At 39.4% G+C, this 20,444-nt stretch overlaps 1 protein-coding gene across 19 annotated transcripts in view; it reads left to right on the plus strand.

Annotated features, from left to right (window-relative positions):
* Positions 1-20,444, plus strand: part of madd (MAP-kinase activating death domain) — a 95,657-nt gene that overhangs the window by 67,468 nt on the left and 7,745 nt on the right. For 14 of the 19 annotated variants that reach the window (XM_062032869.1, XM_062032862.1, XM_062032910.1 and 11 more), the window contains 9 exons: positions 4,221-4,341; positions 4,848-4,953; positions 5,026-5,136; positions 5,213-5,320; positions 5,409-5,573; positions 5,666-5,738; positions 7,141-7,247; positions 12,784-12,853; positions 16,117-16,163. In XM_062032869.1, the coding sequence (XP_061888853.1) occupies positions 4,221-4,341; positions 4,848-4,953; positions 5,026-5,136; positions 5,213-5,320; positions 5,409-5,573; positions 5,666-5,738; positions 7,141-7,247; positions 12,784-12,853; positions 16,117-16,163 (908 nt within the window). The remainder of the gene's footprint in view (positions 1-4,220; positions 4,342-4,847; positions 4,954-5,025; positions 5,137-5,212; positions 5,321-5,408; positions 5,574-5,665; positions 5,739-7,140; positions 7,248-12,783; positions 12,854-16,116; positions 16,164-20,444) is intronic. The other 5 variants (XM_062032941.1, XM_062032960.1, XM_062032969.1 and 2 more) reach the window with 1 other exon arrangement.

A 20,444-nucleotide genomic window follows, 5' to 3' on the forward strand; every position in this document is an offset into this window, starting at 1 on the left:
AAAATATCAATGGCATATCAAATACAATTTAAATAAAAATTGAATGCTTCTTTTCTATTTGCAGCCTTCTGAGGTAAATATCAACATTAATTTTTTCCACAGGCTAATAAATTTGAAAATAAAATAATGAATAAACCAACCATTCAGGACTTTAAACGGCTCCATTTGCAACACACTGATCTAATCTGATGTGCCCAAGCCAGATACCTGCCATCTTTTCTTGGATGCTATAGTTCATTAATGTTGGGGCTCAGGCTTTGAGCTGAAGCAACCGTCATTATCGAACGAAGGTCATTATTTCTCGTATTCCACAGTCTTGGGGGCGTGCCTTACAGGCACTGCTTTTAACGTCTTCTACGAGCTGACGTCACATCCGCTTTTCATCCTTTCTAACAACGTGCCGCCCAGTCACAAGATATGAGCGTCTCCTGTACGCACACACACGTAAATGCAGAGCATACTTCATCAACAGCGATACAACTTACACTGAGAGTAGCCGTATAAGCAACTTTAACATTGTTAGAAATATACGCCACATTGTGAATTCCAACCAAACAAGAATGTCAAACACATTTTGGGAGAACATCCGCACAGTAACACAACATAAACACAGAACAAATACCCAGAACCCTTTGCAGGACTAACTCCTCCGGGACGCTACAATATACACCCCCGCTACCTCCAAAGCCCCCCCCAACCCCCGCCCCCCCACACACACACCTTGTAGCGTCCCGGAAGAGTTGGTGCTGCAAAGGGTTCTGGGTTTTTGTTCTGTTGTGTTTATGTTGTGTTACTGTGCGGATGTTCTCCCAAAATGTGTTTGTCATTCTTGTTTGGTGTGGATTCACAGTGTGGCGTATATTTCTAACAATGTTAAAGTTTTTTTATACTGGCACCCTCAGTGTAACCTGTATCGCTGAAGATCGTTGCATTCACTTCTGAGTGCGTGCCAAAGCCGCACACTATATGTAACTGGGCCAGCACTCGTTGGACTGGACGAAAAGGGGATGTTACAATTCCCGGGAGCGGCATTGAAATCTGGGAGTCTCCCGGGAGGTTTGGCAAGTATGAGTATGAGAATTAGCGGTGTACCGCGGCACCGCCACTGCCTATGGTCGGCGGGCCAGCTCTAGTGTTAATTTGATATTGCCTCACGGGCCAAGTGAAATTACACGGCGGGCCAAATTTGGCCCGCGGGCCAGAGTTTGACACCCATGTTTTAGATGCATGTTTTGTGTGTTAGCCATGTAAATGGAGAGAACATTGACAGTTTGACTGAGTGCATCACAGGATACAGTATATAAACTTCTGTGTGGAAAACACTGCCCTCCAAGATGGTCTGGTTTTTTACCAACAATAAACCCTGGGTCACCACAAAGCTGAAGGCCCTACTAAACGAGAAGAAGAGGGGTTTTCACCACAGGAAACAAGGAGGAGCTTAGAAGAGTCCAGTGGAATCTTAAATATAAGACCAGGAGACGTACGAAGGACTACAAACAAAAAATGGAACAACAGCTGGAGAAAAATAACATCCGTGAAGTGTGGTCCAACCTGAAACAGATTTCAGGTCATGGAAGAGGTGGAAGTGGTCACCAGGCTTCTGGCAACCAAGAGTGGGCCAACAAACTCAATGTTTTTCTCAGCAGGTTTGACTCTGGCCCCACTGCAACCCCTTCACATCCACACCACTCCACACCTGCCCCAGCCGTTTACACCTCAGCATGTTCCACACCTTCCTAACAAACCCCTCTGTCAGCCCCCCAAAACCCACCAGTCCAGTTCACCGCACCCAGCCATCACCCACCCAACACTCCATCAGTCTGGATCAAGTGAGGAGGGAGTTGGGAAGGAACAAGGTCAGGAAGGCTACAGGCCCAGATGGCATCAGTTCCAGGCTACTCAGGGAATGTGTGGTCCATTACATTTTTAACCCAAGCCTCAGCCTGTAAAAAGTCCTTACACTCTGGAAAACCTCCTGTGTAGTTCCAATCCCTAAAACACCTCATCCCAAGGAGCCGAACCACTTCAGACCTGTTGCCCTGACCTCCCACCTCATGAAGACCATGGAGTGGATAATCCCCAGCCACCTGCGCGCACAGACGGTCAATAAACCCCTTGCAGTTTGCTTACTGTCAAGGCATCGGGGTGGATGATGCCCTCATCTACTTTCTGTATTAGGCCTTCACCCACCTGGAGACTGCAGGGAAGTGCGGTGAGAGTCATGTTCTGTGACTTCTCCAATGCTTTCAACACCATCCAGCCAGCACTGCTGCGGGTGAAACTGGAAGAGGCGGGAGTGGACCATCAACTGGCTGCATGGATCATTAACTACCTCTTCGACAGGTCGCAGTACGTTAGGCTGCGTAACTGTTCTTCAGATGTGGTAGTTTTCAGCACAGGGGCTCCCCAAGGGATGGTACTCTCACCTTACCTGTTCACGCTCTATACTTTAGACTCCAGGCATGACTCCAACTGCTGCCATCTGCAGAAGTTCTCAGACGACTCTGCAGTGGTGGGACTTGTGTCTGAGGGGAGCGAGCAGGAATACAGAGAAGTCATCTCAGGTTTCGTTGACTGGTGTGCACGTAATCACCTGCACTTGAACACCAGTAAAACAAAAGAGCTTGTGATTGACTTCCGCCGGTCAGCTCCACCACCCACAACAGTGAACATCCAGGGATCAAATATACAAATAGTAGACTCATTTAAACAACAATAAACTGGACTGGACTCACAGTTTAAACACTGTGTACAAGAAGGGTCAAAGTCGCCTACACCTGTTGTACAGACTGAGGTTTTTCGGGGTGTGCGGGTCACTGTTGCGCACCTTTTACGACACTGGTGGCTTCTGGGGTGTTCTATGTTGTCGTTTGCTGGGGTGGGGGCAGCACGGTCAGAGACAGAAACAGACTTAATAAACTGATTAAGAGAGCTGACTCTATCCTCGGCTGCCCGCTAGACAGCATTGTGGAGGTGGCTGACAGAAGAATGCTGACCAAGTTGACATCCATAATGTCCAATCCATCTCACCCCATGCACGGCACTGTGGAGGCCCCGAGTAGCTCCCGAGTAGCTCCTTCAGTATTAGACTGGTACATCCACAGTGCAAGAAGGAGCGCTATTGCAGGTTCTTGCTACCCATAGCCATACGACTTTACAACGCGTTTATGTGATTACTGTGATGTTTTTTTCCGTGGTGTGCCATATTGATGTAAGTGGGGTATTTTTGTTCTATTTTATCTTCTATCTATGCATATTAGTTAAAGTTAAAGTACCAATGATTGTCACACACACACTAGGTGTGGTGAAATTTGTCCTCTGCATTTGACCCATCCCCTTGTTCACCCCCTGGGAGGTGAGGGGAGCAGTGGGCAGCAGCTGTGCCGCGCCCGGGAATCATTTTTGGTGATTTAACCCCCAATTACAACCCTTGATGCTGAGTGCCAAGCAGGGAGGTAATGGGTCCCATTTTTATAGTCTTTGGTATGACTCGGCCGGGGTTTGAACTCACGACCTACTGATCATGTAGTATTTATTACTATTGGGGTTTTTTTTCATTACGCTGTACTTCTGTTACTGTATGTAAAAACCTGCACTTCAACAATGTAATTTCCCCATTGTGGGATATGTAAAAGTTGATCCTATCCTATTTAATCCTAATTATATATATATATATATATATATTTGACAAAAAAGGGCATAAAACATTAAAAAATAATACAAATGTACAATCAACTCAAAAAACAATGACACAAAATGTTGTTTTGAATTATTTACCTATTTAAAACTCCAATTATTTCACATCAAATATTCCACGTGGAACATTTTATTTGGGAAAATATTGTGTATTTGGTGTTTTTGCCATAAAAAATGTGTTTATTTGACAAAAACAGCATAAAACATTAGAAAATGTAAACTTTATGTCAACGAATAGATCTGAAGTTGATCTATAAAGATTTAAGTATTAAAGAAAAAAAACTAACTTATTTTTAACACTTTAATGACTGACACCCTTTTATGTCCCTGGGACCTTTTACACTTGCCTAAATTGAAGGAATAAAATATATATAGTATTGGTTTTGAACATGAAATATATCAAAATGGCTCTGAATGTGTTCTTTTTCAGTTTGCAGCCCTCAGTGGAAAAAGTTTGGGCACCCCTCCTATAGACAGCCTTGTAAAATGTAGTTTTTGTGTTGAACTATATTATGTGTTTTCAGGTAAAGAGCGCTCAACGCTTTGGGACCAGGTGCAGTTCTGGGAGGATGTCTTCTTAGATGGTGTCATGTTAGAGCGTGAAGGGATGGGATTGGACCAGGGACCCCAAGAGATGATTGAAAGGTTTGAAAAGTTTGATTATCTCTCATTGAAACCCACAAACAAACTCAAATCCAACCATTTTTTTATATTGCTTGTCACTGGTTAGGGACGGTGACTTCCTACATTTTATTTCCTTTACCATGATCAAATCGCAAAAGGTTATGATTTGATCACTATATGTTTTGGTTATTAATCTGTGTAGCCTACACCTACAGCATGGGGACTACCTCATGTACAGTAATAAAGTTTAGCCACACATTCTTATAGGTGCTATTCAGACACACAAATCATTTATTCCTTAGGATAATATGACAACTACAAAGCTATTTTCAACAAAAACCCTTAAAATCTCAGAGTTTATCTGGTTATTAAAGGTTCGGTTTGAGGAATTTATGTTCACTTCTTAATTTGAGTCACTATGGAACTCACAGTGTTTGTCCATTTGTACCTTCACACATCATCCTTAATGAAATAGCCCGACCCAATGCTGAAAAAAAACTTGTGTTCCTGTTAATATTATTCAATAGGTACCTGTCATTGGGAGAACATGACCGCAAGCGTCTGGAGGACGATGAGGACAAACTGCTGACTACCTTGCTGCACAACATGGTTGCATACATGCTCATGATGAAAGTATGTAATGTTTGTTTGCACTATGGCATATCATAGACACATCCCTCCCCATTCAACCTCTTGTTTGTGTAGGTGAGCAAAAATGACATCAAGAAGAAAGTGAGACGTTTGATGGGAAAGTCCCACATTGGCCTCACCTACAGCCAAGAGATCAATGAGCTGCTGGACAAATTGACCCAAATGGTCAGTATTTGTGTCTTTCATGTAATTGTTTGAACTCTTGTGTATCACTGGTAACTATTTGTCCATTACTGTTTAGAACGGCCGTGAGCTGTCTATCAGGGCCTGTGGAAGCCGTCATATCAAGAAGCAAACGTTTGTTGTACATGCTGGTACTGATACAACCGGCGACCTTTTTTTCATGGAGGTCAGCGTTCTCATCACTATGCCATTCTAAATTGATCATATCCATTGTTCAAGAGATTTGTTTAACACGTCATTCATTGATGTGACAGGTCTGTGACGACTGCATAGTCCTGCGTAGCAACATTGGCACAGTGTATGAGCGCTGGTGGTACGAAAAGCTCATCAACATGACTTACTGCCCCAAGACCAAAGTTTTATGTCTCTGGAGACGCAACGGCCAAGAGACACAACTCAATAAGTTCTATACCAAAAAGGTCAGGAGTCTTATTTCCCCTTGTTTTCCCTTTTTTTTAGGAGAGTAGCCCTAATTTTTATATGTATCATAACATTTCCTGTCTGTTTTTAGTGTCGCGAACTCTACTACTGTGTTAAAGATAGTATGGAAAGAGCTGCAGCCAGACAGCAGAGCTCAAAACCAGGTATGGACTTTTTTTTTTGTAGATCAAGGATTCAAGAATCTTTGTTGTCATAACTAGACACATGAGATTCTACGAAATTTAAAAATGTAACTTAGCACAGGGGATTGTTATCATGGCACAAAATAACATAACCACTTAGGATGTGACAAAGAAGAAAAAAACATAAATGTTTAAATTGGGCTTCTTATCAATATAATTGGTAACAGACAAGGAAGATGACTATTTTTGGACAAATGAGGATTTACAACCTTATATTATTGACGCTCTTGTCTCTCATAATGATTGTGAACGATAGGCAAAATTTTAAAAAAAGTGCAGTTCCCCTTTAAAAGAATATATGAATCCAGGGTAGTTCCCGCAATGCACTCCAATTTCTTTTTTGACTTAAAAAAAAAAACACACCACCTGATATCAGTTGCAGAATATGTCCAAGGTGTTATTGTAATAGACATCACCAATGAAAATAACTGGTTGTATACAAAATAAATAAGGAAAGATTCTGATCATGTTTTTGATAGGGTTGTCAAATTATCACGACAAATTCATTAAAGTCATGTCTAGTGTGTTGTTTTTTATTTGCTACCTCACCGATGTTGTGCCAGATATTGTGCCACACGCACCCACACAGTCTCGAGCTTTGTGGTGCACTCACATGTTAAAATCACAAAACTCCTTAATTTTAACAGCCTGGTCGCCACAATGTTTAGGAATAAAACATAAAATCGACTTTACCTTGTCAGTTAATCTTGTTGACGTGCAGCGGAAGGGAGGGATCAGGCAGTGTCGACAACGCTATGGGTACTTCCTGAATGCTTCAAACCACACATTGCTTAACCATTAGTTTCTTTGGACTCATTTTGAGCTAGTAAAGTAGCACAGTAGCTATCGACAGCACTGCTGACAGCCCGCCCACAATGGCTGTGCTGCCCGGCAAAAAATGGCTGTGCAGTAGGTACACAATGGGCGGATTAAACATTTGTGCGGTGAGACAAGGTTCATATTATGTAATGAAATTACTGCCCAAACGTCACCAACCCACAAAAATGTTTTTAGTCATGCCCAAGTAAAATAAATAAAAAAGTGTCGCAAGTATAAAAACAATTTTCTGCAAGTAAATACATGATTTGCATGTATAAAAAATATTTTTTTATAGTTAAAACTTTTGGTAGTAATATAATATTTGAAGGAAAATACCTCAAGGGCTTTTCTCAGCATTTTTCAGGTGAGATCAAAGAGATTAATTAGATATATTCATTACAGATCATAATTAATCCCTCAATTTTTTTATTCATTCGACCGCATTAGTTTTTGATGTGTCCATGTAAGAAACCAAAATAAGCAACCAGACATGAATCTAAACCCCTTTTTTCAGTCCGTAATAGTTTAAAACGTATTTCTTTAGGCCCAGAGTTGGGGGGAGAGTTTCCGGTCCAGGACATGAAAACTGGCGAGGGAGGATTGCTGCAAGTCACGCTGGAAGGAATCAACCTGAAATTCATGCACAGTCAGGTAAGTAGCCAGGACCATCGCAGAAAGAGGCTTTACATCTCACTCAAGGGCATGAAAACAAACTCACTCATAGTCAAATCCAGTTTTCATCCCATCCTTTTCTATGCCTTTCTGCCCGTCTCTCCAGTTTGCTTTTTTACCTTTTTTTTCATGTCATGACTGTCTTCCTCTAGTGTTAGCTTTTAGTCCAAACGTAGTGTCTGATAAAACGTTTGATTGGCATTTTCTCACATTGTGCCAGATGTTTTCCCTCGGAGGAAGAATTCATGTCTGCGCTTTTGTGTTTTGTGTTTGCTTATTTCTTCTTTATGTGTTAGTCTGCGTGTTTGCCTTGCATGCCTGCATTTCCAAAACAATAATAACACATCCCTCCATGTGTTTCTTTTCACATTTGGGAGATAAAACCTCTTGTCCATTTACTGTGTGGGAGGAAATGAAGTGTTACTGTGTGTATGTGATGCACATCAGTGGTAAGACTGATGAGCTTGTTCTAAGACTTTTCATTAATAATTGGCTATTTAGTAGCAACTTTGACACTTAAGTCTGGGCCCTCAAACATCATTTTGTGTTGTCCTCACATCTGCACAGTTAGTGAGCGCTTGGACAGGCGAGTGACAAATTAAAGGAAAATCCCACATACATCGCTAAGTTGGTGTTCAATGCAGATTGGCACAGATTCTCGTGCCATTTTTATTAGTAAGCTGTTAGTGACGCACACATTCTGTTGAGTTGAGTTGAGTTGAAAGGAGTGAATAATGTACAGCAGCAACATGATTCACAATTCATTTTATTCTCAAACCATCCTTGAATCAATGCATAAGGCCTATGACCTCCTTGACCACGTTTACACTGCAGGCCAAAGTGGACCAAATCTGATTTTTTCGAAATCTGATTTATTCCATCTGACTGTTAATTTTACAGACTGTTATCAGACTCTAGTATAAACGCGCACAGGCTCCAATGTGGCCTCGACGTCACTTGCATGCAGAGTTTGATTACCGGTAAGTGAAAACAAAGGAAGTTGACCGGATTCTGTAAACAAACAAGGAAGTCGCTACTACATAAGAAAACATGCATGCCTCAGATCAGCGTGTTAGTGGGTTTGTGCCATAGCTGTTGTGTAGAGAAGGTAGTCGGATGGTTGAAAACAACTGCAGGAGGAGGAAGAAGATAACTGCAAAAAGAAAAGTGATCGTGCTGCGCACATGTACTGTACGGCGTAGCTCGACAAAAGATGACGTGAAAGTCGCAAAGAGGTCGCATTGCCGTTTAGGCTGCAGGCATGTTAATAAAGATCAGATTCCAAACGGATTCGGACTATCTCCTGATGTGGTCCAATCTGGTGCGAAAATATCAGATTTGAAGCACTTTGGAGTGTTTAGACTGGCAAAAAAATATCCGATCTGTGTCACTTAAAGGCAAAAAAATCTGATTTGGTGTCCAGTGTAAACTGAGCCCCTGTTCAGTGAAGACAACAATGTCATGAATTGTTCTTTGGCCCTACTCACAGCATCATATACAGTACAATAGGTTCATATTTCTATCATAATCAATGATCTTTAAACCCAGTGTATTAGGCCCCAATTAATGAATTTCCTATACATTTTGGCTCATTGTACAAATGCAATATATAAGTCTGATACGTTAACTCATTGATATATGTTCCAGCAATCCTGCCTTGAACTCCAGTGGCACATTTTTTTCCCTCTAACTTGTCACTCGTCTGTGTGTTGTTCAGTGGAACATTGAATTGTAATCTAGCTGTGACTGAACTATTTGTCAAATGGCAATATTTTCTGTTAGCATTTTTCACAAATCTCAAATCCAACCTAAAACGGAATAGAAAATATCTTGTTACTGGCACTACTACAACTACAATGATTAAATGTCAGTGGTAACAAAAGTATAAGCATGTTTAGTCCTACCTCGCAGGTGACTGAATATGTAGTATTATGAATGGACTGATATATTTGGCTACAGTGCAATGTCAAATACAGTGGAACCTCCAAAGTCAAATATATCCAATACGGCGGATTTTACAGTTTCTAAACTTTTTTATAGCATAGGAAATATCCCAAATTTAACATTTACTGTAACACGGGACAAGCGGTAAAACATGGATGGATGGATGGATTTCAATGCTGTTAATAGAGATGTTCTGATCAGGGTTTTATGCTGCCGATTCCGATACCAATCATCACGCGTTTCAGCTGTAAGTTTTTAAACTAATTTATGGTGAGTGCTATTGAGAGTTTAACAATATCAACACAGTATTGAAACAAGTTCCTTAATGTCTTTTTACATACAATTGTTTTATTAAAACAAAGTCAATAGTACACAATAACTAAACAAGAGCAAAAATCTACCACTCATTTAAATCCTTTGGTTTTTTTTCTCTCAAATTACTCCTGTGTGCAGGGAATTATTCCTTGAGTTTGTAAACATTAACAAAAACAACACCAAAAATGATTTAGAAAAAATTTAACTATCGTTCTAATTATTTTAGTATCTACCATACACTGATACTACCCTTGGTATAGACACCACTAATTTATGAATTGATCCACCCTTCTCTTACATGTTGTGTACTTTTGGCCACTACAAAGCTGACACACCAACAGTTGTTGTTATATTATTGTCTCTTTAGACTATTATTAATCTACTTGTTAAAGTCCTGTTAATAGCTGTTTACTTTCTGCTGGAACACGGTTCAATTTACACTTACATTTTACCAAGCACTTTTTTCTAGATGTTGTTTCAAGACATTAATCAGCAATGGATAATAAATCTGGCTCCCATACTTTTGAATCAAAAAGTATGTGATCGGTAGCCGATCGATGGGCACACCCTTACTTGTTAAGAGTCATGCCAGTATTAAAGTAAGTCATTTAATAAAACTAGCATTTTTAAACATTTGTGGATATCATAAAAGTGTATTAATAAGTTAACCGCTGTATAGTAAAACTTGATCAATAATACGCTCGCCATAAACTGATGACAAATGATTGATGTAAACATGTATGCCTCTGAGGTGAATTAAGTCACAGTAAGTAAGGTCATGTTTATGTGATGTTTTGAGGGATATTTCAACTGTTTTGTCGTGTTATGGTTGTCGGTGTACTGTAGAACACAATTTTTGTGTCTGAAAATGGAACAAAACAAAAACAGGCTTCATTTAGACGGGACAAAAGAAACATTTTGAAAATGGCCGCCTGTACTAAAGTTGCAGTCAATTGCACATGCATGCGCAGTTTTCTCTACAACACACGGTTGGGTAGAACCACCTGTTCCTCAAAGTGTTACTACATTGTTTGTGTCGACTCAGACATATTTCTTCCTTGCTTTGGAAGAGCCGGCCCACACGTAACAAAGGCAATCAAACGGTCATATTGTTAACTTTTTTCAAGCCAAAAAATATAAGGACACTAACAACAACTGGCACAAGAGAACTAATTGTGTTTGTCTACATAGAGTATGTCAGTATTAGTTATAGTTATACTTTGTTGACCCGCACAGACGTGCACAATAGCGGCACATGCCCGCCCACATCAGAAATGTTCGTAAACTTAAGGATTTGAAAATGCAATAATGGCCGCCGCCCGGTGAGCAAGACCACACAGCCCTCATAACACTGCCCTTCCAAATTGTGCTGTCCTTTTTCTCTGTGCATGTTTATGTAGGTGGGGTATGTACAGTATATCTTGCATGGTTGAACCAGGAAGAGGGCGGGTCACAATGACCGCAGCTCATTCGGACACTAGCAGCCTCAAGGCGAACTGTATCTTTGTTTGCTGTACCTAGGCATAGAAGGGTGGGTCTCTACTTTACACATGTGTTTTAGTTCATCACAAAATCACAGTCCTGCAGTCGTGTGTATGAAGAGATGGTGTTATGTACGGATGTGAATCTTACAACAACTCATGATTCGATTTGAATCGGAATCCTAGGGTGAAGATTAGATGCAAAATGTGTTCTCGACTATACCGATTTTTGCAATACATTTTTTGGAATAATAAAACCTTATCAAAACTGGTTACAAACATGTCACAAAGAAAACCTTTTGGCATAGTGACTAAGCCTAAAAAATATATTTTGATTCTTCAAAAACAAAACACACAAAAATTGAATCTCGAAAGGTAGGCATCGATTCGGAAATAACACCAAAAAAAAAAATAGTGATTCAGATGTGAATCAATTTTTCCCGGCAGCGATATGTTGTTATAGTCACCATCCCATTCTTCTTCTTGCCACCACTGGTACTTTTGTGGCAATATAGAAATGCCATAGACAACTGAATAAATATTCCAATAGTTATTTAGCTCCCATCAGATGTATGTAGCTCTCATCTGATGTATTTTGCGATATATGCTGAAAATTTGGGAGGCATGTGACTTATGTAGGTTCCACTGTACTACGAACCACAATTTTACAATCAAAATATACATGTAGTTCAGTTTATCTACATGTTTTGGATCCCTTTATTACAAAACACTGTTTAGTTTTATATTGTCAGTATTTGCTGATCTTTTTGGAGCTGGTTTGTGACTTGTTTAATTGCGCTTTCAGTTTGAAACTTACTCTGCTGTAAATGGAATGGATCCAATTTAAATTAAAGCCTTAAAGGCTCCTAGTGACAAGCACAGGTTGCGTTGCATTTGCGCTGAGAAGGTATTGGAGACGACATCACAAGTGTCCGTCAATGACTGCCCTCATTAATTTGTTGTGCTTGTGAGAGTGTGAAGTGCCAGCCCTTGTTGCTGGAGGAGGAGGCATGGAGGGCTTTGGGGGATGGAAAACAAAGGTGAAGCTAGCTTTTACCACTACAGTCAAATGACTAGTCCTTTTTTTGTAGTAATTGCAGGGTTTGGGTCTTTTTATTTGGTCGTTCTTGGCTAGATTCTCAACTAAGTCGCTGCGAAGCTTCTGTGGATAGACAGTGCCCACCCACCCAGAGTGTCGTTGAGTGTTTGTGCTCTTCTGTCCGATAATAATCCAAACCATTTCTCTCCCATGCTTTCTCCCCCTGCAAGGAGCGGAAGGTATACAACCTCTGCTGTGTTTGCTTCTTAGCTGTAACATCTTATTGGGTTCCTTTTTGTTTCCCCTCTTTCTTTTTCTGTTGTAGCTGTATGTCCTTTTTTCTATTTTTTTCACAAGGAAATTCCATGTATGCATTTATGGGCTGTTTTGCATCTCCTGGATACTGTTCTCTTACCCAAAACCCTTTAATTTCAAACAGAAACAATTCATTTTGAGTAAACATGTCATCTTGAATTAACAGTTCCACTATTGCCCATGTATCATGGAAACTTCTCATATTATGCCTTTTTTATTTTCCTCTGTTAGCTAGTAAAAGCTTGCATTCCACAGCTAGCTGTTTTTTTTACCTTTCATCCTGAATATGACAAGTTTGAACCTGGTTCTTTATTTTGTTTGATTTGTTTATTTTTTCAATACAAAGTTTGATCTTTCATCCAGTGTTGTTGAGTTAATAATGTTCTGTCTTGTGTTGTTTTTTTGTTTTTTGTTTTTTTAGGTTTTCATAGAGCTGAGTCACATAAAAAAGTGCAATACAGTGAAGGGAGTCTTTGTCCTGGAGGAATTTGGTAATTACACCATCTATTGATTGTAGGCCTGTACTTGACACGGCAGTAACTCAGCTTCATGGCCAAGGCCACAGCTAATAGGAGTTCCCTTATTTGGATGTGAGGTTTAGATCGTCTCTAATGGACACATTTATTTTATCTCAATCATAAACAACGGCACTTGGAGAAAAATTGTAGCATCAAACTGAGAAGTAAAAGCTATTAAATTGAATACATTAACTTTATTAAATTGTGCGTGATAAATCATCTACGTAATGTTGTTAAGAATATTTTTGCAATATGATTGGAAGTAGAAAGACACCACTCAGCAGAAAGGCATAGTTTATCCTTGACTAAAAGAAGAAAATAGAGAAATTATGAATGTATACATTTAGTTTGTACTGTCAAATCGGTAGGAATACTGCAAGACGGCATAAAAAACTAAAATTATACATTTTAAAAATAGTCCTACAGTATTTGTGTGGGCGAGGCCTTAATTTCACTGAGGAGATTTTTATTTGTACAGTAGTACCTCAGCTTACGAGCTTAATTGGTCCTCTAACGGAGCTTTTAGCGCAAAACACTTATATCTCAAATCAACGTTTCCTATTGAAATGAACTAACTAAATCAATTAAATTAGTGCTTGACCCCCCAAAGCAGCACCATTTTAACATGTAACTTGCATTTTACAAAGAAAAACATACAATACAATACATCTTGTGTAAAAACAATACAATAGCATGTACTCCAAACAACTACAGTAATTTTATTAAGTAGTTTAATAATATTGCACAGCAATGTTTCTCCCAACTGTAGTGGTACACGGGCTCCATTTAGTGGTACGCCAAAGAGTCACTTAATTGAATATTCAAATACAGCTTTAATGTTCAAACTGTGTGTAATGTTACAGTGGCCAGAAATATTTTATACTTGTTAAAATACAACTATGCCCTGTTTTTGAATGCATGTTTAGGCCTACTATGCTACTGTATTTTAATGTTGGTCATTATTGTGTTACTTGGAGAGCCAAGTGTTTTCTGAGGTGGTACTCATTGAAAACATTTTGAGAACCACTGATGTATAACATTTGAAAGTAGACTTCAACAGTATCTCCTTTGAGCTGCTTCTCCGTCAACCACACGACCAGCAGCTTTTCCTTATTTTCATGAATAAGTGTCAGCATTAGATATTATTCAATAATACCTGTACATGTATTAGACTCATTCTGCTTCAGTATGGTGCAGACTAGAGGTAGGAACCTTTCAGCACCTCATGATTCGATTACGGTTCACGAGCTACGATTCGATTAAATATCGATTACTGAAGCATTTTTAATTTATGTATATTGATGCAGTTTTACATTTCTTTTCATTTCACCGAATAAGCGTTTATCACTTGCAACTTTAAAAAAACAATTAATTTGGAATAAGAGACGGTTAAATTAATTCCCACATTTGTTAAATTAATGAAAATGTGTGAAAAACTGGACCCTACAGGTAAGTGCTTTATGGTAAAGGAGCTGGTCGGATCTCTCGGTGAGGTGGCTCGCTGCAGTCAGCCAAATTTTAGAACTCTCTGCATTACTTTTCTGCATTACTTTATTTACAATCTATAAATCGATTATTACTATTACTAACCGTAATAGTTTGTCCATGTCCAAATTGCTACGCATCTAAAAATCGATTATTTCCCCCACCTCCAGACACAACCGGTCATGATGATGATTTTTTTTTTATAACAATAAATATAAATTGCGTCCTCTTCTCAGCACACTCACTTTCTTGGAAAACCAAAGTTATGTCCATCTCTAGCGATAAGCTAATGCTAGCGAGTAAAACCAGATGTTTTTAGCGAAAATTAATATTTTTTTACTTCAACTTACAAGTGCTTTCAGATAAGCGCTTTCCCTCAGCTAATTGTTATGCTTCACGTTGCAAGCAAAAATGTAAATTTACAAGCATCCGCGCCATTTTTTTTTAACCTTTAATTGCCCAGGAAAGCTCCATTGAGATTAAGAATCCTGCACTTTCATACACCAGTGTAGGTGACACCGGGAGCTAAGTAGGTGAAGTGTGTTGCTCAAGACACATAGGCTGTGATTAGGATAACGGAAGCTGGGATTACATCCCTGAAGTTGCTGGTACAGCCGCTCTACCATCCGAGGCACGGCGATCCCCGCCATTAGTTGATGTAGCAAATGTCCCAGTGAAACCCCGTAAGATCCGACCAAAACGTCTTACACGCTAGCATTAGCTTATAGCAAGAGATGGACATAACTTTGGTTCCAACCCTATACTGTTGGAAGAAAGCCAGTGTGAAGGCGATGTTGATTTGAGTGTTTTGAGTCAAGAGCTCTGTCACAAAACCGGTTAAGCTCGTAAGTAGAAGTACTAATGTATTTTTATTTTTAAGACATAAGTCATCAGCTTGCATTAATATTAGTATTGGAGGAGCTTTGCTGCAATGGCAGGAAAAGACGGCTAAGTAGGTTAGTCTAGTGTAGTGTAGTGTTGCTACAGGCAGGAAGCAGGTCGTCAAAGGTTAAAGTGAAGCGCCAGGCTGGGTTACTGTCTTGTCTCTGTGCTGATTTTGTAATGTTGCCCTCATCTTTGCCACTATGAAAACCTTCATTCTCCAGCAGGTAAAGTCTTGTCACCTTTCTTATTCAGATCAATTCTCCACACACACACTATCTGTTCCTTCGACTCCTTCATTTTCCTTTTCCTGTGCTCCCCTCCCTTGGGAGATCACCCCAGACTCCATCTCTCATTGGTCATTGTTGTCTCAGCATGGGGAGATCTTCCAACAACTGTGTTTTTAGGGTGCTCGGAAAGAGACGTAATATACACTAGCACCTTTCTATCTGTTCAGCCTTTCTTCTCTCCTATGGGTTCACAGTTACTAATGAAAAGTCAGACTGTCCTGAGGACATCAACATGGTCCTGGCCAAAGATGTTGAGAATTGTGTAACTCTGTCTTGTCCTGTCACTTCACTCTACGTGTTTTTGTTCTTTCCATATTGAAACCATTTTTGTGGGCTACATCCTGTCCTTACCAGTCAATCATAGCAGAGATGTGTTACTTTCCAAATGGAGTTCATTATCTCTTCAACTCTGGGAAGAGGTGCATCACTGCGATACACATGTTTTACTGGTGGTCGACATTAGTGGCCCACAGCCTATCTGAAGCCATGTTCTGAGTTCACCTCTTCGACAAGAAAAGTTGAACTGACTCAAGTTCCTGCTGCCTTTGAATTTCTCTTCTGTCTCTTGCATCGGCATAGTTCCTGAAACTAAAGAAGTGGTGATCCACAAGTACAAGACCCCCATGGTGAGTCCTCATCAGTCCGCCAGCACACCACTGCAATCGTTTACATTTGATGACTTCATATATATTTGTCTAAGAGTCCAAAGTATGACACACCGAGACAATATGTTTACAATTTGTTTTACTGTAGCTTATAAACATCTCGTTAGACACTACTGGGCTAAAAGGATGCCCATAATTCCTAAAGGTTTAACTTGAGACCTCAACAAGGTTTGGCCAGTGCAGCATATGGTTTGCCTTTAAGCTTTTTTCCAGGTTGTAGGTCAACAACAGAAAGACCACTGCTGAGAGGCTGGAAGGGAAGTATAGTGCCACCTTTAGGAACACAGGTGGACATTCTTCCACTGATAAATCCACACCCTGTAGTGTCTGGACATTGACAGCAGGTTTAGGGTTGTTCCTTAATACAGAATATGAAACCATAAAAAAACAACTGCTATGTCTATATATTTCTGCAACTAAATGTATACCGAGTGGTTTGTGTTTCCCACAGAATGGCAATCTATTTGTGGCAGTGGGGGTGTGGTCTGGGCGCTATCAATGACATCATTATACACTTTGCATATTATGCCATGATAAAAAAGGCAAAAAAAGAAACATTATGCCTGTATTTAAAGACAAATCATTGTGCTCCAAGGAAACATTAATCAGAAATTAAATGTATTTATAGCTGGAGCATACAAAACAGTTTACAATCTTCTGAATATGTTTTTTTTAAATTATAGGGGCCTTCTAGACATGGAATAACATCCATATAGTCATATGTACATTAGTTTAATACATTGCCCCCATGTGCGTGAGAGGTAATAGCGTATATCTTGACACATAGATAAATAAACATTTACTTCAGCGGGGCATGAAAAAAATTCTGTCTCCTAGTAAAATTTAACTGTGAGAAAGCTCTAAGCAGCCCGTTTAATGCAGTGCTTCTTAAATAGTGGAGCCTTGAAGTGTCAGGGTAAAATGGGCGGGAGAGGCAATGGCTTAATAGCGTCTAGTGTTAGTAAGGAACTATTTTGTCACATGCAGATAAAAAACAAAACATTAACTTTGTGTGGGTGTGAAAAAAAGTCTTGTCTCTTAGTGGGGGCATTACAGAAAATAATTTAAAACCACTTGTTTAATCCAATATAATAATGCTTCCTAAGGCTGAGCCAATCAAGGACTACGCAACTGAGCGGTACACTCTGATAAGTTTGGTCTGTTGCCAATACTACTCTAATATTGATATTTTTTACGTCATTGAGCCATATTTATGCTTAAAATGCTTAATTTATATAGAAATATAAGAATATTCTTTATATAAACAATCTGCAATAGATTTACTGCAAATTTACACGCATGATGTGGCAAGGGACGACTGTAGTTGATGATATCAATCAGCATTTCTTTTCACATATCGTTTTACTGTATTTTTCAGTAATTTTATAACTACAATGTAACACAGGCGGCACTTTGTTCATCGCTGGTTTAGTTACATAAATTATTCTTCCTTCCCTAAATGTTGGGATTTACTTTGGCAGCTATGTAAACACTCCTTTAAATTAGAGGTTTAAAAAATTCCCAACTTGAGGTAATTTATTGATAGTCTCCACAATAAAGTTACTGTACAACTAAGCACACAAAGGAAAAGTACATTAATATACATATGAAGTACACATACATGTAAGAATCATTTTAAATTGACAATACAGTTTGGTATAAATTGAAAAAATCAATACAACCATACAGGATAAAGGTTGACTTTTCTGCTGATAGCTTAATGCTAACATACAATGGACAATCCCATTGACAGGCGAACACAAATTAGCATCGCAATCGTATTGTTTATAAACAGTGAATTTTTTTTTTTTTAACCATTCAGATTTTATTGGAACAAAATTAAACATAAAAGATATTTCTACTTCACAAGAATATAGTCACCAAACTCTGTGGAAACTTAAAGGTGCCATATGTCGTAATGTGGCCAGAAATGGTACTGCAATCACAGTCAAAATTCTGTAGTCCCCTCCCACCCTCCATGACAATTTGCCAGATACGCAGCTGAATCCGAATCCTACTCCAAGGAACTTCAAATGGCAATCGACAAGTCCTACGCTGTAGGTTTCTCTTGTTTATGCTTCTTGCAAGATGGTTTACTAAGTAATCATGCCACATTTTACTGTTGTCGATTAGCCAAATGTATTTGTAAAGTTACGCAGCAATATTTTCGTCGGGAGTCGGGACAGATTATTGACATTACCCTGTTAAAATTTCTAGTTTGACCGCACGGACCACCATCAAAATAATGATATATATTAATATATCATATATTGCACAGGCCTACTTTGATGGCAAGCCAAGGCCAACAATAAAATTACCGCCACATTTCGTTCAGCATAACTCCATGTTGCATCCAACCTGACGCACTGCATTCTCTTCCATGTACGTGTATCACCATCTTTCAATGCAGAGTGCAATTCGATGAGCCAACCCACGTTACGCATAAACCACATTACGCATAAATCATATAGCCTACTACCATGTCAATACACAAAGTAGAAAATCATTACATGTAATGCATTATATTGTGCCAAGCAAACACCGCCCCATATGTGTTGGATGCACATACAGTACCAGAAACCGCAATTGGCCGTGCTAATGTTAGAACGCATTTCCTCAGTGTATCAGCATATTGAGAACGAAATAGGCACTGACACTACCCATTTCCACATAAGATTTATTTGTTGAAAATATATTTTGCCCTGTCAGTTGGATGACACATTGACATACAGCTAACGGGCATATATTTCCCCCGGGGCATCGAAATGAAAACAATAACAATATTTCGGGGCTGTAAATCTAATTTTGAAATGAGCATATCCCGACTGAACTACCGTTATCAGTTATAAAGGTATTTAAAAAGACCATGATTTATTAATGCCTTTTGACATATCAGGGCCATTTAATGATGACTTGACATGAAATTATTACATATGGCACCTTTAATATTGACCGCTAACTTTGTAATACTAGGCCAGCCAGCTGTTCTTCATTGCCTGCTCAAATCTCAAACTCAAATTTTAAAAAAAATAACATAGTCAATGATTGCAAGGTGAGGGAAGCACATATATTACCTAGAAAGTGAAGTGTTACTTTCCTCTATCACAAAATATAAAAAAAAAAATCTGGGAAAAAAAACAACAAAAAGAAAACACTTTTGGCAAAAAAAGTTTGGGGATGTGGCCCCAAATTGAAAATGAATGTATGGGAAAATCTGGTGGTGCTTTGACATACATGTTTAATTTATTTTGTTACGGCGCTCTTAAAGGCCTACTGAAACCCACTACTACCGACCACGCAGTCTGATAGTTTATATATCAATGATGAAATCTTAACATTATAACACATGCCAATACGGCCGGGTTAACTTATAAAGTGACATTTTAAATTTGCCGCTAAACTTCCGGTTCGAAACGCCTCTGAGGATGACGTATGCGTGTGACGTAGCCCGACGAACACGGGTATGCCTTCCACATTGAAGCCGATACGAAAAAGCTCTGTTTTCATTTCATAATTCCACAGTATTCTGGACATCTGTGTTCGTGAATCTGTTTCAATCATGTTCATTGCATTATGGAGAAGGAAGCCGAGCAAGCAAAGAAGAAAGTTGTCGGTGCGAAATGGACGTATTTTTCGAACGTAGTCAGCCACAACAGTACACAGCCGGCGCTTCTTTGTTTACATTCCCGAAAGATGCAGTCAAGATGGAAGAACTCGGATAACAGAGACTCTAACCAGGAGGACTTTTGATTTGGATACACAGACGCCTGTAGAGAACTGGGACAACACAGACTCTTACCAGGATTACTTTGATTTGGATGACAAAGACGCAGACGTGCTACTGTGAGTATGCAGCTTTGGCTTTTTTTTGCGTATGTACGTAACTTTTTTTAAATATATAAGCTTTATGAACCTTGGGTTAGGTGAACGGTCTTTTGGGCTGAGTGATTGTGTGTGTTGATCATGTGTTTGAATTGTATTGGCGTGTTCTATGGAGCTAGGAGCTAGCAGAGGAGCTAGGAGCTAGCATAACACGTACCGTACCGTACGTGCGCGTCACGTACGTAACTTTTTAAAAATATATAAGCTTTATGAACCTTGGGTTAGGTGAACGGTCTTTTGGGCTGAGTGATTGTGTGTGTTGATCGGGTGTTTGAATTGTATTGGCGTGTTCTATGGAGCTAGGAGCTAGCAGAGGAGCTAGGAGCTAGCATAACAAACACGCAGGTGTTATTATGCAGG

The sequence above is a fragment of the Entelurus aequoreus genome, linkage group LG02 (genome assembly GCF_033978785.1).
Source record: "Entelurus aequoreus isolate RoL-2023_Sb linkage group LG02, RoL_Eaeq_v1.1, whole genome shotgun sequence".
Taxonomy (NCBI): Eukaryota; Metazoa; Chordata; class Actinopteri; order Syngnathiformes; family Syngnathidae; genus Entelurus; species Entelurus aequoreus.